This window comes from Meles meles, chromosome 19 (assembly GCF_922984935.1).
Source record: "Meles meles chromosome 19, mMelMel3.1 paternal haplotype, whole genome shotgun sequence".
Classification (NCBI taxonomy): Eukaryota; Metazoa; Chordata; class Mammalia; order Carnivora; family Mustelidae; genus Meles; species Meles meles.
In genome coordinates this window covers 42,806,545-42,828,303 of record NC_060084.1, presented here as the reverse complement: position 1 = coordinate 42,828,303, position 21,759 = coordinate 42,806,545, and the positions used below count along the sequence as shown (strand labels likewise).

The following is a 21,759-nucleotide window of genomic DNA, read 5'->3' as shown; positions in this document are numbered from 1 at the left end:
CCTTCATGGGATAGAAGTAATGATTAAGTGTGTCGATGTATGTAAAAAGCTCTGGGAGCAGTGCCTGGCATAGGGTGAGTGCCTTATGAGTATTTGCTGCCATACCGTTTTAAGATTGTATTTATTTATTTGAGAGAGAGAGAGAGCATGAGGGGGGGAGAGAGGCAGATGGAGAGGGAGAGGCAGACTTCCCCACTGAGCAGGGAGCCCAATGCAGGCTAGAGCCCAGGACCCTGGGATCACGACCCGAGCCGAAGGCAGACGCTTAACCAACTGAGCCACCCAGGCGTCCCTGCTTCCATATTATTTTAAAATTTATTTAACAAATACTTATGAAGTAGCAGGCACAGTTCTAACATCTCCACAAATATTAACCCTTTTAATTTCTGTAACCACCCTCTTTGGGCAGGGAAAAGCATATGCAGATGGTTAACCCCAACGCCATAAGACGGGGTACATGAGGGTTTAAATTCCAATAGTCATTTGCAGACATCACATTCCCCTCTCTGGGACACATAACTGGAATTTACACACTTCAGGGGGATTCCTATTGCCTCCCAAAGAAGGGATGAAAACTTGTGAATAGAAGAGGGGTTCAAGATTCTCACTCCCTTCTTGGAATCGCAGGTTGGGGGTGGATGCTATGTGTGAATGAGTGTGAGGGTGAATGGAAGGCAGGAGAAACTGCCAGAACTTCGGAGTCTATCTTGGGATTTAGCAAATAGAGGTCCCGAAGAAACAAACCGTTCAGCACCACGGAAAGCTCCTGAGTGGGCAGGGGGACCTGTCCAGTCTGGGTCCCGCCCCCTGCGCGCCTATCCCGGCCCTCCTACAGGCTCCGCCCAGATTTTTAGATCCCAGATCCTTGAGCTCCTCCACATTGTTTGAGGAGGTGAAGGAGGCCTGGGCAGGGATCCACAGCAGCTTCCAGAACTATGATTACACACCGATTCCCCCACAGAGACGCAGGATGGCATGGTGGGGGAAGGATTTTATTGGCTTGTTAGTGGGGAGCACATGGGAGGCTGAATTCTAGGGAACAACACACTGGGACCAAGCTGGTGGTCACCTTAAGGAACAATAAATTAACTTACAAAATAAATTAAGGTGAGGGAATCCCAAGCAGGGAGGCAGCTGGGAATATCTGGGGATTTCCTGGGAATGGAATTTGGAATTGGAAAGGGGAAATGAGAACTTCCAGCCCCCTCACAAAGGGTGTGAAATGAACATTTTTGAGGCACTCCCCCCCCCCCCGCAAGGCTGGGAGTTGGGGTTCTGGGGCTCCAGAAAGAGGGTAGGTCTGGGCTCAGCCAAAGGGGTTAAAGGGGGCTGGTTCAGGGTCGTTCCTCCAGGAAGCGGTAGGTGGGGTTCTCGTAGCCATGACGCTGCAGTTCCCGCAGCTGCTGCTCCTCCAGGGTCAGCATTGGGTCCACCTGCAGTAGGGGCAGGGAGGAACAGAGGGGCATAGGGACCTGACCGCAGATCTCACAGTTCCTTTGCGTCCAGGGTCTGGAATTCCTCCCCCATCCCATGTCTTTATGTCTCTCACCTCCACCACTCCATGGCTGATAGCCCCATAGGGCTTCTTCCTGCGCAAGAGCAGCAGGGAGAGGACGATCAGGGAGCCCCCACCTGCTCCCATGATCAGCAGACCAGACACGGCCTCTCGGGACACCCCTGTCCCTGCTGGTGCCTGCGTGGAGAGGACATGGGGCAGAGGCCATCTCTGAGGCTCACCAAGGCCCTGTGTGGCTTTGGGAGTCACAGCCTAGCCACTGACTTCTGACCTCTCCCCCTAAGTCCCCAGAATAGTCCTCCTCTTACCAGCTCATCTCTCTGAATCTCCGATGAGTGGAAAGGAAAACCCCTTGGAACAGACACATTCACCTGGGGAAGCAGGAGGTGTCAGCGACTCAGGAGTCTGGGCCCTGGCCTCCTCCACCCCTGGGTCCCAGTAGGGCATCCCCCAGCTTTCTTCTTCCCTAGGACCCCGAAATCCATGTTCTCAATCCCTTCCTCCTTCAGGCCAAGGAATCCAACCCCCTAACACCCTCCTGCTTCAGATGCTGGAGTCCAGGACCCCTCTCCCATCGACCCTCAGGCTCCCACAGGTCTGACTTACCTTTCGCTCATACTGCTCCAGGGGGGACATCTTCTCTTTCCCAGAGGATGCAGCATCTTGTTCTGTGGACCCTAACCCCCAAGTCCTATCTTATTCCTGAGAGTCGAGAATGGTGCTATGCCTGCCTGAGGAGGCGGTCAGAAGGGACTCCGGACTCTACCCAGCAGGTCTGGAGTTCCCAAAGGATGGACCCTTTCCCATTCTGGGTGCAGGGACTAGTGGGATTTGGTGGCTGGGGTCTATTCTGGGAGATACTCACCTTTTGGAAGGGCCATGGGGGTGTCTGCGGGCAGCCAGAGGAGGCAAGACAGGTAGAACAGTGAAGAAAGGAGGGCATCATTGAGGGAAGGGTGGAGACACACCCTCCCGGGGGCCAAGGCAGGAGGATCAAGGATCCTACAGATGTCTGCACAATCTCAGACATCTGTTCCTATCCTCTCCCACTCACTGTGTTGGTAAGATAGCCCCAGACTTTAGGGGATTAGCATAGAGTTTGGGGGCCTGTCCCCCAAAGTCTGGGGCTATCATATTTGGGTTAACTCACCATCCTTGGAATCCAGAGGCTGAAGCCCACTCTTGTCCTCACTGCTGCCCACCGGGGCAGGGCCTTCTAATTCATTGGGATCCAGGTGCTCAGAGTGGAGAAGCTCCTCTGAGGGGAACATGAGGAAAGGGGGTTGAGATCATGAGCCTAGGGATGCCTCAAAACAAAACTGGGGGAACAAAAGCCACCCTAATAGTAGAGTGGGTATAGCCGCAAGTATGATCTGGGAAAGTGGGGGAGCTAGATGGAGACACCCCTAGCAGGGAGGATTGAGGTTGAAGTTTCAAGAGAATGGCTCCTTCCTTCCTTCCTTATCTTCTTTCTTTCTTTCTCCCTTTTTCTCTTTCTCTCTCTTTTTCTTTCTTTCAGATTTTGTTTATTCAGGGGCGCTTGGGTGGCTCAGTGGGTTGAGCCTCTGCCTTCGGCTAGGGTCATGATCTCAGGGTCCTGGGATCGAGCCCCGCATCGGGCTCTCTGCTCAGCGGGGAGCCTGCTTCCCCCTCTCTCTCTGCCTGCCTCTCTACCTACTTGTGATCTCTGTCTGTCAAATGAATAAATACAATCTTTTAAAAAAAAGATTTTATTTATTCATTTGACAGAGACAGACATGGTGAGAGAGGGAACACAAGCAGGGGAAGAGGGAGAGGGAGAAGCAGGCTTCCGAAGAAGCGGAGAGCTTGATGTGAGCCTTGATCCCAGGACCCCGAGATCATGACCTAAGCCAAAGGCAGATGCTTAACAACTGAGCCACCCAGGTGCCCCAAGAGAATGGCTTCTTTAAAGAACAGGGTTAGGTGTGGGATATCTAGTAGGAAGTCACAACAGATCTGGGGCTGCGGTAGGTCGTAGTTTCTGGTGTTTGTTCTCTCATGGGGGGGCCTTGCCTTCAAATCTAGATTGGGTTTGCCACTTGCTTTAACCAACAGAAGGTGGGCTCCTGCCGTAAGAAGCCCTAGAATGGAAACTGGGGGTCACAGGCACTCACGGATCTGGGGCCGCAGCTCCTGAGCCAGGTGAGGATTCTGGTCAAGGAGCCCCAGGCTCTGATTCATCCTTTCTTCAATGACTTGAAGGTGGGTCTGCACCTGTGGGGGAGGAAGCAGTGGGGAGAGATAGGGAAACTGAGGCAGGGTGAAGCAGGAAGGTCAACAGGGTCGAAGGAAAAGTAGCATATACGACAGACAGGAAGTTGGGTCCAAAGGCCAGGAATTGGGCCACGGGAGGAAAAAAAGTGGGGGAGGAGAAGTAGAATAAAAAGAAAAGGAAAAGATGTACTGCAGACAGGAAGTGAGGGGCTTGGAAAAGGAAGTAAGGCAGAAGGGAAAGGAGTAGTCACCAGGAAGAGTGCATGAGAGACAATATAAGTCCAGGATACAAGGAATACGGCAGAGAAGACAGGAAGTCAACGTGAGTGAGTAGGAGGAGCAGAAAGTAAGGTCTGAGGGGTAGAAAGTGAGGTTTCAGGGGTTGCAGAGAAGGAAGTGGGATTAGGGGGTCCTATGGAAATGATGTGGCTCAAGGGCAAGACTTGGAGTTCAAAAGTGTGTCAGGTATGGAGTAGTCAGGACACGAAGAGAACATCCAAGAGATAGGAATTGGGATCTGAGGACACAGAAAAAGGGCTGCCGGGGACACAAGTGGGCGAGGGAGAAAGGAGAGCAGATGGGCAGGAACAGGGTGCAAGGCCCAGGAGGGGGATTCTGGGAAAAGAAGTAGGAATCCAAGGGACAAGAAGGGGGTCAGAGGCACAGGGGTGGTGGTGGGGGGGTGGGGGTGAGGGCAGCGTTCCAGGGTCTGAGGAGTAGGGATCCAAGGGGCTGGAAAGGGTCCCAAGGCACCGGGGTGGGGGGTTGCCAGGGATAGGAAGAGGGTCCGAGGGACAGAAAGGGCGTCTTGAGGGATGGGGTCCTAGACACTGGGGTCGGAGGGCGAACGGGGTGTTTGGGAGCTGGAAGGATCAGAGCACCTGGAAGCGCATCTGCTGGGCCTTCTCAGGGTCCACAGCCGCCACGTGCTGGTAGTGCCGCAGCGTGTGCCGCTGCTCCTTCTGCTCCGCCCGCAGGTAGCGCCGCAGGGCCAGCAGGACACGCTCCGCCTGCCCAAGGGAGAAAGGCTGCCTGCCCGGGCCTGCCCAAGACCTTTCCACCCTCCGCCCTCCGCCACCTCGGCTCCCACACCTGAGGCGGATCCCCCTGCAGCGCCGCCAGGAAACCTTCCAGGGCAGCCCGGCGCTGGTCATTGATAAGGGCGATGACTCGGGTGGCGTGGGTCTCCACCAGGCGCTGTCGCTCCCCAGACACCTGCTCCTCCAGGGTCTGCAGGATGGACTGGAAGTGCTGGCGAGGGGGGTGAGCACAGGGCCAGGAAAGGTGAAGACTGGTGAGAGTCCGGGGCAAAGGCAGTCTGGAAAGGCAGGGCTCTAGGGCCACGGGGTAGTGGAGGAGGGTGCCGTGGGTCTAGGCATGAGCAGAATCCACCCTAGGGTGGGACTAGGTCCGGGACACTGACTGGAAGGGGAAGTGGGGGGGGATACTGGGCCAGGCACAGCCAGGCAGGACCAGGCCAAATGGGAGCTGATCTGAGGAGGGAAACGGCACAGGTGGGAACAATCTAGGAACTGAGCGGGCTCACATTCAAGGGAAATACTTTCCAAGTATTACAGGATAGGGAAGGGCCAACTGGAGATGGTCTCTGTGTGAATAGGACAGAGAGGAGTGGAGCAAGAGTCAGGGTGTGGGGCTAACCCCGGCCAGGACTAAAGGTGACTGGTGAGTCAGGAGGCCAGGCCTACTGAGCCGGGATAGAAAAAAAGTGAGATTAGAGGGGTGGGACCAGAGTCAGGGGGCAGGGCCTGAGAAGGCCCTGTCAGCTGGGGAGAGGAGCATAGAGCCGCCCTCAGAGGTAAGCATCAGGTTAAGAGGAGGTTAAACATGGCCAGTCTGAGGAGAAGAGAAAGGTCTGGTAGCCACAGGCCCAGAGAGGTGGGGCCAGATGGAAGGGTGGGGCCAGGAGAGACCAATATAGCAGGGACAGAACTGAGGGAGACCGGACCAGGCCAGAACCCAGGCTGAGACCAGGTGTGTCCCAGGTAGTGGCGGAGGGTGAGTAAGACCCACTGGAGGGTATCCTACCTCGTTCAGGGCCTGTCTGTCAGCCTTCGGCAGGTTCTTGGACTGGTTGTCTGCCATAGCCCATTCACGCATCACCTGGGGTCAAGGGGAGCTTCAGGATCCTGGAATCTTCCCTGCTCTACCCAGTGAGTCCCCCCAAACCCTCTTCAAGACTCTGGAGGCTCCAGATCCCTTAGGTTCCACCGGCTTTCGGATTCACCAGAGGTTGAGGCTCAGAAGGAATTTAAAGTAGAAGAATACAGTGTACCAGAGTTTTCACAGAATCTTGGTGGCATCTTAGTGGGATTCTAAGTGGGTCAAGGGTCCCTGATCATCTTAGAGGTGCTGTTGAGGACTAGGGATTGATGGGGGCTTGCGGAGTCTTTGGAGGCAGCCTCAATGTGTGCCTGAGGAATTCTGTGTTTATTTAGGGAGTTCTGTGTTGTGGGAAATCCTGGGGCTCCCAGGGTCATTACCTCATTAATCTGGCGCATCCTACGTTCCTCCAGGTCCATCTTGGCCCGCAGGAACCCCTCATGCTCGCTGATTTCTCCAGGCATGCCGAAGTACACATCCACACCATCCGTGGGCCTTGCGGTGGTGGTCGCTGCAAGGCCAGGATCAGGGAATCAGCCTGAAGCCCAGCGCCAGGTCACCTTCCCTTCCTGGAGAACTGCATTTCCTAGAGCACACTGGAGGCCACCATGTGTCCACATAACCATAGCTGCTGTGAGGCATCGTGAGAGATCTAGTTCTGAACTAGGCCTATTCTTGCAAGGCTTAGGAATCCATGACACCATCCTTCAGCCTTCCCCAAAAGAACCCTGAGGAACAACCAGATGGCTCCTCCACCTCCAAGTACCCCCAGATCATCTTCAACCCTTTGTATCCTTCACAGGATAGCCCTTCCACCTTTTCTTTATCCAGAGTTGCTCCCATCCCTTCCATTCCCCTTAGTTGGGTCTCTCCCCAACAGTTCCCTCTTAAAGATACCCCTACACCAAGGCTCCCTCAAATCATCCTCCATCCAGGGTAGAGGGAACGAGGGGTCCAGAGACTGTCTCACCTTTGCTGACCCCTACAGGGCTGTGGGAGCTTGAGGGTAGAATTCTTTCCTCCTCTTCTTCCTCTTCAGCCCGTGGGGGCTCCACGAAGTAATCATCCACTGGCTGCAGGAAGGAGTCCTCTTCTTCCTCCTCCTCGCCCCCCTCGACTCTGCCCCCTAGGGGCCAGGACCGCGTGGAGGGGTCACTGAGGGAACAGAACACTCAGGACAATGAGAATCTGACCTGCGCCCCCAGACTTCTGTTTCCTGCCTCAGGAGCCTTGGGATGGGCATGGAGGATTCCCTCCCACTCACCCAACTGCTGTCCCAGACGGATCGGGGGTCACCGGAGGGGGGCAGCACACATACTCCACACCTCGGAACCGATCTGTGCCACAGGGCAAAAGCATGCCAGAGCCATGCAGGATGAGGCCCTGGGAACTGCAGGCCTGTGGGAAGAGTAGGCCCAGATGTCAGGATTGTGGGTTAGGAGAGGATAGAGGGGAGCCTAGATGTCTAGGTCTTGGGGACTGATGGGGCTGGAGCCTGGATTCGGGATTCTGATCCACTGGGAAGAGGGGGCTGAGGTCCAGACTCAGGTTCTGGAGGGGATGGGGCCTTAGGGGACTGAACTCCTGGGTTCTGGGGGGTGAGGATGGGGTGGGCCAGGGTCCTGACCTCCTGTGCCTCCTGATGCCTCCGGGTTGAACTTTCGCACTGGTCCATGCGCTCCTGATGCAAGAATCGGCAGCCTTCAGGCACCAGCAGGGCCTCGCTAACGAATTCACCTGCTGGAGAATGGGGGCACCACAGTGAGACCTTCCCACAGACACTAGCTCCAGCCTCCTCAGAATCCAGGCATTTTATCTCAGAGGTTTCTCTGCCCCACTCTGGCACCAGACATCCAGATACCTAATGTGAACCTGAGCCCGAGGCCCAGAATCTCACCCCTGGGAGACACCCCCCCCCCCCCCGCTTCTAATCCCCTCCCCCAGCCTGTGACTCACGCAGGCAGCGGAAAGGCACAACCTGGTGGTGGGGGTGGGCACAGCGGCCACCCCGGGCACCCCCGCACCAGCGCTCCATGGGGATGGCCTGTGTTGCCTGTTCCACACGTGCAATCTGCAGCTCCGGGTACATCTGGGGGCACCGGGTAGGGGCGATCAGCTCGCAGCCTCGCCCCTGCCAGCCGTGCTTCTCCACTGGCCAAGTCCCTTTTCAAGGGTCTAATGATCTCCCTAGGCTCTGCTTCTCTGTAGTACCGGTCATAGATATTTAAGCCCGCCAGGCCCCCTGGCCACGCCCCCAGTAGCTTTCCCTCAGAAGCCCCGCCAACCACCCAGAAATTTAATACCCACCTCTCTTCGTGTCACCTCTGTCCTTTCCCCCAGTAGGTTTGGCCCACCTTTAAGCCTCACCTCTTCCTCGGTTTGGCTTCTCAGGAAGCATCCCTTCTTTCTGTATTAGAACTACCTTTTTGTAGCCACGCCTCCTGACTTTCCTACTCTCATTGGGCCCCACCCCTTTTCCTATCTTGCGCCCACAAGATCTTTTTCTTGGCCCCGCCCCTCCCTTGGCCACGCCCACCGTTACCCCTACTTTTTGAGGAGCCCACCACAGATTTCTAAACTCCGTCTCTTCACTAGATACTGCCCTTAGCTGGCTCTCTTTGCCCAGTTCTCCTTTCCTGACCTAGTTTCTCAAAAACAGGTCCTGCTCTATCCTAAATATGCCTCTTTCTTGGCCTCGCCCCCAGCTCCTCCTGCCTACTTATATCCCTCATTCTCCTTGGACCCTGCCTTTTGTACCACTAGCTCCTTTTGGGCGACGCGGCCGGGTCTCGGAACCACTCTCCCGCTGACCACGCCCCTCTCAGTAGGTCCCGCCCACCTGTCTGCAGTATTCCAGCACGCGTTGCGGGTCCCGGAGACAGCGTCGAGAGCGTTGTGGGTCTGGCTCCCAGCGGCCGGTGCGCAGGTCCCGGTGAAGGGTTAGGTGCCCGCATAGTCCGGCAACCTGGGCAGACCCCGGGACCTGAGGGTCGGGTCGGAGGGGTCAGCGAGGGCCCCGGGACGCTGGCACGTGGGTCCCCCGGACCTTTGCTCCTTAGGACCCAGAGGTTCAGACCCCCAACACCAGCCCCCTTCACAAAGCATCGCGCACCCGCCTCCTAAGAGGTACTGTTCCCCAGGAAACAGCTCCCACAGGGCGGGGACGCCCCAGCTCTCCTGTTGCTATGGCGACCCGGGTCCCCCGGGAATCTCGCGGCTTTGTTGCCGCGGAGACAGGCTCCGCCCCCACCCGGGCGCAGCCGCACTGGAGCCCGAAGGGGTTAAAACTGAATCGCGGGGGAGGAGGCCAGAACCCAGGCGTTCTGGCCCCTCCTCCCTCCATCCCTAGCTCAGGGTCCCATTCTCCAGTGCAAAGACGACAAGGCCTGGTTTCAGGGCCCTGCAGGCCTGGACACCAATCCTTCGAGGGCTGGAGAGCTACATCCTGGGTCGGGGGTCGGAGGCTGAAGACCTAGACTCCTGGGTTCTGGGAGGCTGCGGGGGCCCTCAAATGGGTCCAGAGGATGCAAGGGGCAAACATTTTTGGATCCAGGTGTCTTACTGTCTGGTGGGTCCCGTGTTCAGGTGGGAAGGGGTAGGGGCTGAGTCACCTAGGTCAGGAGGGTCTGAGGGGGCTAGACTTTCGGGACCAGCGGCTCTGGAACAGCCAGTTCCTAAGCTAGGGGCGGGAGGCAGCTGGGAGGACAGAAGATGGGGGAGCTGGGGCCAGAACTCCTGGGTTCATGAATGCCTAGTGCCGTTAGGGGCGTATAGGGGCCGGCCCCTTGGCTGGAAAGACTGCGCTTTCTGCCCCGGACGTGTCTGCGTCCGGGTCCAAGGCCCGGTCCCGCCCCTTCCCCCATCCCCCAGGACCCGGCCGGGCCTCACCTCGGCCGCGCCGGGGCTCCCACCGGTCAGGCTCCCGACGGCGAGCTGCGCGCGCAGAAGGAGCAGCAATAGCGGCAGCAACAGCGGCAGCGGCGGCGGGCCCCGGTGGCGGCCCAGACCGCGAGCGGCGGGGCTGGTGGGCCCCATGTCCCGGCCCTCGCGCCCTCACGTCCCCTGCACTCCCGCCCGGCCCGGCCCGGCCCCAGCGGTGACAGGAGCTCCCAGCGCCACCGCCGCCGCCGCCTCCTCCCGCCGCCCCCGGGCTGCGCCGGCGCCGCCAGCCCCGCCCCACGCCGGCCCCGCCTTCCTAGCCAGGACAATAGCGTGGCAGCTCTGCGCAGAGTGGAGCAGCTCGGGAACCCCGGGTGGGAGCCAGCGCCAAGCCCCCGCCTCCTAGAGATTCCGGGAGTCCCACCCCATGCAAGGGCCTAGCCAGGAGTCTGGGTCATAGGCTCCGCCGTTTTGAGCCCTTCCTCAGGACCCTCACGCCCAGCTTTCTCTTCCCTCACACCCACTCACAAATCAGGGTTCTCTAACAGGCATGACAACATTGGAAATCTCTCCCCCCAGCAAATTCCTCCCTTGAGGTCCCAGGAATACAGGACTGGGAAACTTCCCTAATCAAACACAGCAGGTGAGACCCAGTCCCCTTCTCCCTCAGATCCGGGAGTCTGGGCTGCAGGCGTCTTCATTTTCAGGACCAGAGACCAAGCACCCTCGCCTCTCCCCCCCACCCCTTTCTTCCTAAGACTCAGGAGTCTTGGCCTTCTGCTCTGCTTTCCAAGGATCCCGGGTGTTTGGACCTTTAATTCCTAGCTCAAGGATTCATAAATCAAAGCCGTTTCTTTAAGGATGACCTGAGTCAGGTGCCCAGCACCACAGGACTCAACCCATCCTTGCTTTAAGGACAATGGCATCTCTATTCTCTCTAGCTTCTTCCTCTCGTCCTCCTCTTCAAGGCTCACTGCTTTGTCTCCTCAAATAACTAGAATTCTGTCTACCCCAAGCCCACTGGAGCAGTCCTGTCATGTATGCGCACCTGTGCATGTATGTTTGCGTAGATGTATGTTGAAAGAACCTGGAGTGCTAAATGGGTGGCTCATGGTTTTGTTCCTACTCTCACTTCATTGCCTAGGGTAGAGGAAGGGCCTTAGGGCAGATTTTTTTAAATTAAATTTTTTTTTTAATTTTTTATAAACATATAATGTATTATTAGCCCCAGCGGTACAGGTCTGTGAATCGCCAGGTTTACACACTTCATAGCACTCACCATATCACATACCCTCCCCAGTGTCCATAACCCCACCACCCTCTCCCTACCCCCCTATCCCTGGTTACCCTCAGTTTGTTTTGTGACAGTAGGAGTCTCTTATGGTTTGTCTCCCTCCCGATCCCATCTTGTTTCATTTATTCTTTTCCTACCCCCCAAACCCCCACGTTGCATCTCCACTTCCTCATATCAGGGAGATCATATGATAGTTGTCTTTCTCTGATTGACTTATTTCGCTAAGCATAATACCTTCTAGTTCCATCCACATCGTCGCAAATGGCAAGATTTCATTTCTTTTGATGGCTGCATAGTTTTCCATTATATATATATAATATATCTTCTTTATCCATTCTTAGGGCAGATTTAATGGAATCCTTCCTTGTGGAGGGTGATAATGCTAGGAGAATCCCCAAGACACATTCACTTCTCAACTTTTTTTTTTTTTATTAAACATAAATATTCTCATCACCTATTCTACCCCCACACAACCCAACCCACTTCCCTTTCCTCATGACAGTTCTCACCCTATCCTCACTCCTTGGATTCAATTTTTCCAGGGTCTTGAAGGAATTTGGAAGGAATCAAGATAGTGGGCATCTTGGGTTCCCAGAGAATGAACAGCCATCTTGGCTGCGCTTCCATTGGCCAAGCAAAATGCTCCTCAGGGAGAACCAGGACAGGGCCTGGTCTGGCTTCTATCTAGATCTTCCTATGTTTCCTGTCTTCTCAGTACAGGTGGTCATTTTGAAATCTCTTCTTTCAATGTCTGGAAATAATTTCCATCCCTGCCTCTAACTCCTATCACCCCCATCCCCATCCCTCTACAAAGAGCCCATCTGCCATCTTCAATCCCTTTTACGCAGGGGGAATAGCTGGTCAAGTGGCCATCTTGCTCCTTTTGGGGCAGCCCCTTTGGCTGACCTGACTATACACCAGTAAGTCAGACAATTGTATGATCTTTCTCTCCCATCAATGTTCAGTTTTGGAGGAGGAAGGTCACCAACTTGTTCTGGTTCCTTAGAAATCAGGACAATCCATTATGGCAAGTCGAAGATACCAGGAGTCTTCATTTGGAGAGGTGTCATACATGAGTCTGGAGACGTGGGTGGCTGGGTATGGGGAAAGCAGCATATGGGAAGGGTGGAGTCCTGGGGGCCAGATCTGGGGGTCCGGTGGATGTCGGTTTGCTGTAGCTGGTAAAAGCTCGAGGGTGGGGTGTGGTGAGATAACCTGCCCGAGCTCTATAAAGTCTGCAGGGGGGGACCATGCCTAGTTGTGGGTTGAAGTCATACAAAGTAGGGGTCCCTGGATGTCCAAGGGGGGAGGGGGGCGGCAGGAAGAGGCCCCCTCCAGGGCCTTCACCAAGGCTCAGGCTCACACTGACTCCTCGGACCTTGTAGTAACCATTGGTTGGATCCTGAGGGAACAAATGGGATTATATGAGTTATATGAGGATATGGGGGGGGGGGGGAGGTTAGGGTCCCTAATGGAGAGACACACTTAAAGCATGACCCTGAGAGAGAGAAAAAGACTTAGAAATAGAAGCAAGCTGAGACCTAGAGACAGAGACAGACATATAGACTGATAGGAAGATAAAGTGGTACAGAAAAACAGTGACAAGAGACAAAAAGACAGAAGGAAATGGGCAGAGAAAGGCAGCCACAGGGGGTTATAGACCTGCAAAGGGTTGGTGGTATGGAAGGAGATGCAGGGGAGAACAGAGAGATTGAGACCAAGACATTCATTCATCTGCCCACCAGCCCCAAGGCTTTGATTCTGTGTCATGCCTTATGCTGTTGCTGGAGGTGACTACCACGGGGAGAGACTGGGGTCCCCTGCCTTCATGGAGATCCCAGGCCAAAGAGGAAATGGCAAATCCCCACAGTCAAGAGGTGTCAGGGTAGTGATGGGAGAAGGACAGGCAGAGGGATAAGTCTTAATAGGGAAGCACAAGCAGGATTTCAGGGCTGGGACAGGAAGCCAGGAAAGAGTGGTCCCAGTTGTGACAGGTGGAACACAGCACGATCAGGGCTGTGAGGAGGGAAGCATGGGTTTTCTAGAACAAGAAATGTTTGAGCCGAGACCAGAGGAATGAAGGACAGAATTAGGTAGGTATGGGAAGGAAAATAGTGTTTTAGGTCAATAGAGTGGCATGTGCTATGTACCGAGGAGACAGAGAAGGGCTCTGGACTAGAGACTGAGGTCAGTGGAGCTCAAAAGTGGGGACCCCAAAGGAGAGGCAGGTTTGGGGAGATATGAGGCCAGTGTGGGACCTGGTAGGTGGAAGGGGCCTAGCAGAGGCATCCAGGAGGCCTGGGGTGGGACTGTGATGGGAGAGCTCAAGAGGGAGGCCAAGGCTGGACAGATTTGTGGGCATAATCAGCAGGTGTGCCAACAGGCTGCAGAGGTGAATGAAGTGGCCCAGGAGGTAGGAGGTAAGGAAGGGTAAAGGGGGCTAGGTCCCAGGTCTGGGGGCAACAGAATGAAAAAGGAGAGGACCAAGCTGGGAGAGAGCTGGAGACTCAGTGAAGGGAACCCCTCCCTTCCCAACACTCACCTTGGTCTCCAGAGCCCCCTCCTCATCCAGAACCAGGTCACTGTGGTCCATGTGCACAATGGGTCCCTGGGGTAGGATGCTTAGTGAGAGGGGGGTACTCAGAGAATCCTCCTGGCCTAGTGCAAGACCCTGACAACCCCCAGCTGGACAGTGGAGGCCAGGCAGGAGGGACCAAGAGCAGCTGGAGCTCAGGTCTAAACTCAAGAGAAAGGGCCCTGGGGACATATTTGGTCTAGGGGATAACTGGGTCAGGGGAATATGTGGACTTGGGGGGCGTTGGAGCCTGGGGTCACTTGTTGGGACTCAGACCCTCTTTGAGTTGGGGGGCCCAGTTGGGACTGGGTTTCTCATTGTTCAAAGGCTGAGTTGTGTCTGGGGACCCTAGCATCCTACCCGGTCCTCGCCGCTGCCTGTCTCCTCCTCCTCAGGGCCCCGAGAACTGGAACCGTCGCTGCTCCCTGGGATTCGCACCAGGTTCTTTTGCTTGGAGAAAGAGGCTGAGGCCAGGGACAGTGGGACAGCAGAGATAAGGATGGGGAAGGGTCGCAGTTTGTGGAGACCAATGAGCAGGAAGAAAGAGGACTGGGTTGGGTCAGGAGGCTGGGAAACAATGAGAACCTGGGAGGTTAAGGACCCTGAGAAGATGGGCATAGGGCTTGGGGGAGGAATCAGGGCCCAAAGGTGAGCCAAGACCATAGAGGTGGGACATAGAGGTCAAGGCCAGATCAGTCTGTGGAGGGGGAGCAGGTTTGGCGAAGGTACCGAGGTGGGGCTCAGTCACTGACCCTTACCATGGCGCCAGCAGCAGAGGGTCACCCCAATGAGGACCATGAGAAGAGTCATGGCTGCAGCAGCCACTCCAGCCACAATCTGGACAGTGGGCAGCAAGTCTATGGGGAGGACAGGGGGTGTTCTGAGGAGGCTAAGTGTGAGACCCAGGAGGAACCAGGGAACAGGGACTCAGAGCTTGCTTGGGGTGGATTCTCTGAGTTCAAAAGGTCACCAAGTTTGGGGATACCCAGGTTTGTAATCCCTAGCTTAGGGTCCTTCCAGTTTAAGGGCATTTGAATTTGGGGTTCCACAAGTTTAAACTGCCTGGCTTTAGAGAGTCCTAGAGTTTGAGCATTTTAAAACTTTACAATGCCCCATATTTGGAGCTTCCCTTCTTTGGGGCACCTAAGTGTGGGGGTCTCTCACCTTAGAATTCCACATTTAAAGGAATTTACTGTTTTGGGGGGGACTCAGGATTCAAGGGACTCATAGTTTTGAGGCTCTAGAGGTTTGAAGCTGTCTGCATGTGGTGGTCCTTGGCTTAGAGATTGTGGCATTTGGGGACTTGGAGTCTTCAGGCCCAGGATCTCACCTCTACGTCCCAGGCTGACCTGGGTGCCTCCCTCACCCAACCGGTTCCTGGCACTGCAGTTGAAACCCCGGCTAAAATCTGATTCCTGGGTCCCCGAAATGTGTAGCACAGAGATCAAGGCTGGGCCCTGTCCCTCGCGGCCTTCCGGAACTGGGAATGTCTCCACCAGGAACCGACCCCGTGACCCCGACTCGAGAAAGCCCTCATCCCATGACCAGACCTGGGGGCACAAAAAAAGGGAAGTCATTAAGGAGACTGGAAAGGGAGGGAAAGGCGGGCAGGGTGTGGGTCATAGCAGTTTTGGAGGTCCGACTGGGAGGTCAGGGAGGCCAGTCACGACAGTGGTGACATTCCCTTACCACTGCATCTGGAGCTGGGGATGCGAAGACTAGACACTGGAGGCGGGCGGGGCCCCTCAAGAAGGCGGGCGCAGAATGCAGGGCGGTCACAATTGGGGGAGCTGGTTTGGAGATTGTGGACGAGTTAGATGGAGGCCGGGCCCTCGGAAACTCCAATTCCTAATAAGCCAGGGCCAGGTCTTGGCCCTCTCCACTAATGCCAATCAAGCAGGCCACGCCCCTCAATAAACTCAACCTCTCAGAGGCTCGCCTGGGTTGGGTCCGGCTCCCACCCCAGACCGCTTGGTCTACAAAGCTCGCCTTTTCAAGGCCACGCCCACTCCCGTTCAGAGCTCTCCCGCTCTGCGGGCTCCGAGTCCCGAGCTCTGCCCGGTCTTCTAGAAAACGCCGCTTTCTCACCGTTCACAGTCAGTCTAGCCTCCGCAGCGCCGCCCCCCAGGCCCGAGAGTCCCGGCTCAGCCCTGCACACGTAGTCGCCTGCATCTTCAGGCCCCACCGACGGAAGACGCAGCGTGGGCCCGGAGCCCAGCACCTGGGATAGGGTAGGGGCGTCACGGGCAGGACCTTGAGGGGAAGCCCCGTCCACCGCCAGCCGCGGCCACAGGTCCCAGATAGGGTCTCACCTGTGCGTCCCCGCTGCGGGTCCAAGTTACCCGTGGGAGCGGGTTCCCGCGCCAGGCACAGCTGAAGGAAGCGTCTTCCCCTACGTCTACTGACATGGGCTCTGGCCCTGCCTGCAGAATTGGCCCGACTGGAGGAGAGAGAGGAGGCGTCGCACGGCCGGGGAGGGATGCAAGGATGCAACTTCTGACCCGGGATCAGTCACTCAGAAACGACAGCCTCAAGGACCCAAGGATAGGCGGCTGGTCCATAACCACTCGGCTCACGCTCGCGGCTCACACTCCCGGCTCACACGCCCCGGCCCCGCCCTCGCCCCTCCCCTCCGTGGCACTGACCCAGCATAGCCAATCCCGGCCTACATCCCATTCCGGCTCCACCTCCTCCCTCTGCCCATCTCAGCCACGCCCCACTAAAGCCCCTGACTCTCTCCGGTCCGCCACACTTTGGCCCCACCCAGGGCCCCGCCCCGGCTCACACTGCACGTCGAGCGCGGTGCTGCGGTTGGCGCTACCCACAGCATTGCTGACCTCGCAGGACACGGGCTCAGTCAGGAATGAGGCGTCTGCCACGACCTCCAACATTGGCCCGCGGGCCCCGAGCACCGGGGAGCCTCCCTTTGCCCACCTGCGGACGGAGTGGGGCTGTTGGTGTTGTCTCTGCTCCCCAGGCATGCCCACTCACGTCCCAATCTCAGTCCTCTCCAAACCCGTGCTCCGGTGACTTTCGTCCTCACCTATAGCCAGTGACAGGAGGTTGAGCTGTGGCCTGGCACAGGAAAGTGACCTTCTCTCCCTCCAGCACAGTCTGTGGTTCTGCAGACAGAGTCACCACTGGGGGGTCTGTAGAGGTGGGTCATGGTCAGCGGTGAGCAAGGACCTGGAACACCTCCATGGAGCACCTGAATCCAATGCCCAGCCTCTCACAGGCTGAGTCCCCAGTCTCCTCTTCCTTTTGAGCTAGGAGCCCAGGACTCCAGTTCCCAGTTCCCCCAGGACCACAGGTCCACAAAACCTCCTCCTTCCTAATATCCCAGACTCTAGTCTCAGGCCCCTCTTTTCTTTAAGAGCCAGGGTCTGATTGCACTCACACTGCAGGCTCAGTGTGATAGCTGTATCCTTCCCCGATGGCAGGGCCTGGCTCCTGGCCCGACAGACCAAGGTGGCTCCATCATCATGGCTGGAAGGAGTCAAGGATAAGATGCTCTCCACTGACTCAGTGGTTCCTTCCTTCAGCAGGGTCTGGAGGTTATGAATAATAATAATGATTTCATCTACCCTGTATGCAGTGTTTACTACCTGTCGCTTCTAAGCGTTTTATTTAATCTGTACAATTACCCCATGAAGTGACTATAACGGTCCCTATTGTACAGATAAGGAAGCTGAGAGATGGAGAGATTCAGCCGCTTGAACTCAAGACCAATCAACCAGCAGGTGGCTGAGCCAGGATTTGAACCTAGGTAGTCTGGCTCTGTAGTTCTTGTCTTTAATCACATACCAAGAGTCCCAACACTTGAACCTCTTTCCTCACATGCCCCTCTCCCCTCTCGATAAGCCTGTTTTCCCTGAATGGGCAAGGGCTGCATAGAGATTTGGACCTGACCTGGTGGAAGGTGGTCCTATCCAATCGGATCCCATCTCGGAACCACAGCAGCTCAGGGGTGGGGCGGGCATCCCCACGGCTCCGACAGGTTAGATTCGCAGGAATTCCAGCCACCAGAGACACAAAGGGGCCACCCAGCACCTGGGGGGCTTCTGGGGGCACTGTGGGGTGGATTGGGGGTCAGAGCTGTATCCCGGGCCCAGAGACCCCAATCTTCCCAGCTCTAACTGACCACCCCTCTGGGTTCCCTGGACTCCGGTAATCAGTTAGCACTGGCTGTCCCCCTGGGCTTCCCAGGGACAAGTGAGGGTCCTCACCCAGCACATGCAATTGGGCTGGTCGAGAGCGGAGGCCTGCTTGTGTGGCCTGACACTCATATGAAGCTTGATCCTCTAGCTCCACAGGCCTAATGTAAAGATCATGCTGACCATTGGCTGCATTCCCTGAAATCCAGTACCGGGACCACCCTGCAGTTGAGGAAGAGGCAATCACACCATGGTTCTGAGTTTCTGGCCCCAGAAACTCCCTCTCCCCACCCCCAGACATCCCACACCAGAAAGACACCACACCCAAAAGTGGGTGCTGGGCCAGGAGACTCTAACCCCCTCCCAATCCAGAGTCACAGCAAACTGGGGGTGGGTGAAAAAGTCAGAAAAAAGCAAAAGAGCAACTGCCATAGAAGTCAGATTAGATACTACCTCTGGAGTGAGCAGAGGGCTATGACAGGAGAAAGGAGAAAGGAAGGCTTCTGGGGAACTGCCAATGGACATGAGGAGTAGTCACGTGAGGGTCTACTTTAGAACGACTTGGCAAAGCTTCCCTTTATGTTTTATGAGTTTCTGCATTTATGTAATATTTCATAATGCAAATAAAAATCCCCTACTTCCCCAAAGAAGAAGCTAAAACTTCAGTTCTTCCAGATGTTCATCTGAGCCCAACAATTTCCCAAATTTGAAAACATCAAAATAGAAACTTCAGATAAAGCCCAAGCCCAGCACCCCCACCTGGAGCCAACCCCTCCTGAGCAGAGAGAACAGTCTCACCTGGCAGGTCCCTTTCACCCCCTAGAGCCAGCCCATCCTTAGTCCACTGAACCAGCCCCCAGTACTCGCCCAGGGCACAGGGCAGCCGGGCCTCATCCCCCAGCAGTGCCACCAAGTCATCTGGTTGTTGCAGAAAATGGGGCGACAGACCTAGGAGGATAGGGGGAGGGGACCAGGTTGAGTTTAAAAATCAGCTTAGCTCCGTCATTCAGGACCCAGGAGTCCAGCCTCCCAGAGTTCTCCTCTTGCAGACCTAGGAGTCTGAGCACACACCCCACCCCGTTCCATCTACCCCAATACAGAGGCATCTGGCAAACAATCCTCTCCGCAATTCACATCCCCCCCTCCCCCCAGGTACCTGCATGCCCTCGGAGGCAGAAGAGGAGGACGAGGAGGGCGGGGACCAACATTCTGCATGTGTGTCCCCCAAGATCCCGTAGACTTGTTGTTGCACTGGCTTCCTTGGAAACTCCTTCCTCAACGGCACACCTCTCACCACCCCGGTCGGAGCGCCTTTCGCGCCCGACTCTTCGCCCCAGGCTAGGAGCCACCCCGTTTCTGGCCTGGAGTTCCCCAAGTCTGCTCAGCCGCAGGCTCCAACAATCTGAAACACCGGCGGTTTCCGCGCGCTTGGTCTCGGAGAAACCGGGAAGGGTCTGATCCCACTCGCCCCGCCCCCTGGGAGACCCGCCCCTTCCCATTGAGAAACTCCCGCGGCCGAGACGCGGATGAATGGGGGCACCGCAGGCCCGGGTCTCCCGGTGGGCGGGCGCCCTAGCCAAATTGGGGTCTGGGAGCCGGAACACCTGGGTCGAAGGAGGGCGTCCTGGCTGGGTTGGACACCTGCACCCTGCCAGGCTGTGGGGGGCATGACGGGGGAGAATGGAAGAAACTTGCTCAGCCTAGGTCCTGGAGGGAACGCGCCGAGTGGAAACGGAGCTATAAATGGGAGCCCCTGGGGCTTCGCTAGTTTCCGCGCCTTGGGGAGGCGGGGCTCGGGGCTCCCCTGGGTCTGCGGGTCAGGAAGAGGACACCGATGAGGCAACTGGGACTCCTGAGAAGAGGAGGGGATTCAGTTCTATTCGCCTCAAAACCCCAGCTCAAAATATCCCTCCCCTGCCTTGTTACTGCTGCAAACCAAAGCACGTCCAAGGATCCAGGAATCCAGGCCCCCAGCCCTTCCTTCCCCGAGACCCCGCAGTCCAGGCTCAGCCCCTCATCCCACTCGACTGTGGTTGCCGGGCGACGGCTGGGAGGCGTCGGTGCCCGAGCGGGGCCAGGCAGGGAGGCTGGGAACCGCGCAGCTTGTCCTGACGGCTGCATGCCGCCCAGCTGGGGCGTTCCCACGCTGCAGGCCGGCCGGTGCGCTGCGCAGCTGGCGGGGCAGGTGGGCAGGACCCCGAGCCGACCGAGGGGGGCCTGGGGGCCTGGGACCTTGGGTCTGACGTTCCTGAGCCTGCAGGGACTGGGGGGCCCACACTCAGGTTCTCTGTTGTTCCTGAGCTCGGATTCTTGCCTCTCCAAATGGCAGGGGCTTGGACTCCAGGATTCTAAGATAGGGCATTCAGACCTCCGTTGACTGAACAGCTAATGGCCTGAATTGCGAGTTTCTGGGGTGTTGGGGACTCAATTAGGTCTCCTGCCTGCAGCGTGGTGCAGTTGGGAGAGGAGGACAGGGGTCAGAAAATCTGGTCTTAAGTCTTAGAGTCCGTGGATTAACCACCAATCTCTCTCACCCCCACACGGACCCAGGAGGATTTGAAAATCACAGACAGTGAACATCTGCCCTAAGCCCTGTGTGTGGTGGGGGGAAGGGTTGGAGGCCTGAACTCCTGGGTCCTTGGGGAGAAGCAGCTTCAGCCTTGGACTGCTGAGTCTGAGAGGGATGTGTTCTCAGGACCCAGACTTCTAGGTCTGGGGGCCTGAGCTGGCTTCTGTTTGGGGAATCCAGCCCCTGGATTTTGACAGAAGATGAGCTTGGAGCCAGGACTCCTGAGTCTCGGGGAGGAAGTCAGTTAGTAAGGCTGTTTTTTCCAGACACCTGACATTGCTTCCCCTTCCTGGCTCTCTTGGGCCCCAGACATGGAAAATTGGAGAGTGGGAGGCCCCAGGAGTATCCAGAGAAGGAAAACAGCCAAGGTGGATGGTGGAAGGTTTGTGCTAATTAAAGGTCCCAGCAACTGACAGCTCTACACCCCGGCCCTGAAGGACACCATCTGGTGAGAGCCCCTGCTGACAGACTGGCCAGCTCTGCATCCAGTCCATTCCCCAGGACGTGGTGGGGGGGGGGCAGTTGGGAGAGGGAATGTGAGGGAGGGGGAGGAGTCGGTAATGGGAAGGAAGAAGAGAGACTAGAGGGAACATCAAGGATGGAGCTGTGGGGGTTCAGGCCAGATGCCTCATCTTCTTCCTGGAGGAGGACCAGAGAAGGGAGTGGGGGTGGGGGCGGGGGGTGGGGGGAGGAAACTGAGCAGTTCCAATTCCTGCAGGAGATAAGCAGGCAGAAGAAGTTTATCCCGTGTGTGAGTGTGTGTGTGTGTGTGTGTGTGTGTGTGTGTTTATGTGTGTGTGCACGCTGGGGTGGGGAGGGCAGGCCAAGCAGCCTAGGGTTATAAAATTCTAAGATGTGACAACCAGGAGGGCTCAGCGATGGAGAAACAAATAAAAGAAAGAAGTGTAGTCCCATGTTGACTGCGAACAAATATTTATTGAGGGTCTGGTGTGTGAGAGAAACAGAGCATGGGGAGTGGGGGATAGAGATGAGAACAAAGAAAGACAGAAAACAGAGACACATAGAGGCATAAAGAGAGACAGTGACATAGATGAAGATTGCCTGAGATGTAACCACCTAATGGAGGGAGGGAGGGGGAGAGAGGGAGAGACAGAGGGAAGCTCCATGAACTAGAATTCACATGGCCACAGGGCTCCCAAGCAGGGGTCTCTCCTATACCCACTTAGGGCAAGTGGTCTTGGACCCTGCCTTTCCCTCCACCCACTCTGATGGCTCTGCACGCTTGTCTACCTTAGACACTCTTTTACACACGCGTACTCTTGCGTATACTTTCACAGATCATGTTTCACTCTCACTTTCTCTGTGCTCACATGCATGCTCCTGCACTCACACACACATATGCACACAGATGTCTGCATTCCCACAGTCTCTCAGACTCGCTCTTGCACACTCTCC

General features: G+C 56.3%; 2 protein-coding genes across 2 annotated transcripts; both read right to left on the bottom strand.

Moving 5' to 3' along the window:
- Window positions 1-974: 974 nt before the first annotated feature.
- Window positions 975-9,992, bottom strand: APLP1 (amyloid beta precursor like protein 1). Its single transcript, XM_045988681.1, has 17 exons — window positions 9,761-9,992; window positions 8,712-8,855; window positions 7,829-7,961; window positions 7,500-7,612; window positions 7,137-7,270; window positions 6,843-7,027; window positions 6,253-6,383; window positions 5,798-5,872; window positions 4,844-5,002; window positions 4,633-4,761; window positions 3,652-3,751; window positions 2,667-2,774; window positions 2,382-2,405; window positions 2,123-2,193; window positions 1,825-1,887; window positions 1,550-1,693; window positions 975-1,433 (listed from the first exon to the last, which is right to left on the bottom strand). The coding sequence occupies exons 1-17, from the start codon at window positions 9,905-9,907 to the stop codon at window positions 1,335-1,337; spliced, it is 1,959 nt and encodes a 652-aa protein (XP_045844637.1). The 5' UTR covers window positions 9,908-9,992; the 3' UTR covers window positions 975-1,334.
- Window positions 9,993-11,392: 1,400 nt separating this feature from the next.
- On the bottom strand, window positions 11,393-19,088 carry KIRREL2 (kirre like nephrin family adhesion molecule 2). Its single transcript, XM_045988918.1, has 16 exons — window positions 18,931-19,088; window positions 18,573-18,722; window positions 17,847-17,996; window positions 17,530-17,690; window positions 17,018-17,168; window positions 16,664-16,769; window positions 16,406-16,554; window positions 15,933-16,060; window positions 15,709-15,841; window positions 15,310-15,410; window positions 14,951-15,170; window positions 14,379-14,477; window positions 13,981-14,084; window positions 13,588-13,653; window positions 12,409-12,447; window positions 11,393-12,139 (listed from the first exon to the last, which is right to left on the bottom strand). Exons 1-16 carry the CDS (start codon window positions 18,980-18,982, stop codon window positions 12,068-12,070), a joined length of 1,881 nt encoding a protein of 626 aa, XP_045844874.1. The 5' UTR covers window positions 18,983-19,088; the 3' UTR covers window positions 11,393-12,067.
- Between the last annotated feature and the right edge of the window lie 2,671 nt (window positions 19,089-21,759).

Coding starts and splice junctions, on each gene's coding strand:
- APLP1 (XM_045988681.1), bottom strand. CDS start 9,907: ATGGGGCCCACCAGCCCCGCCGCTCGCGGTCTGGGCCGCCACCGGGGC. Junction 3,752..4,632: donor CCCAGCAGATGCGCTTCCAG/GTGCTCTGATCC, acceptor CCTCCCCCACAG/GTGCAGACCCACCTTCAAGT. Junction 2,406..2,666: donor GCCTCTGGATTCCAAGGATG/GTGAGTTAACCC, acceptor GGCTGCCCGCAG/ACACCCCCATGGCCCTTCCA.
- KIRREL2 (XM_045988918.1), bottom strand. CDS start 18,982: ATGTTGGTCCCCGCCCTCCTCGTCCTCCTCTTCTGCCTCCGAGGGCAT. Junction 17,169..17,529: donor ATAGGACCACCTTCCACCAG/GTCAGGTCCAAA, acceptor CATAACCTCCAG/ACCCTGCTGAAGGAAGGAAC. Junction 12,448..13,587: donor AGGGGGCTCTGGAGACCAAG/GTGAGTGTTGGG, acceptor TTGTTCCCTCAG/GATCCAACCAATGGTTACTA.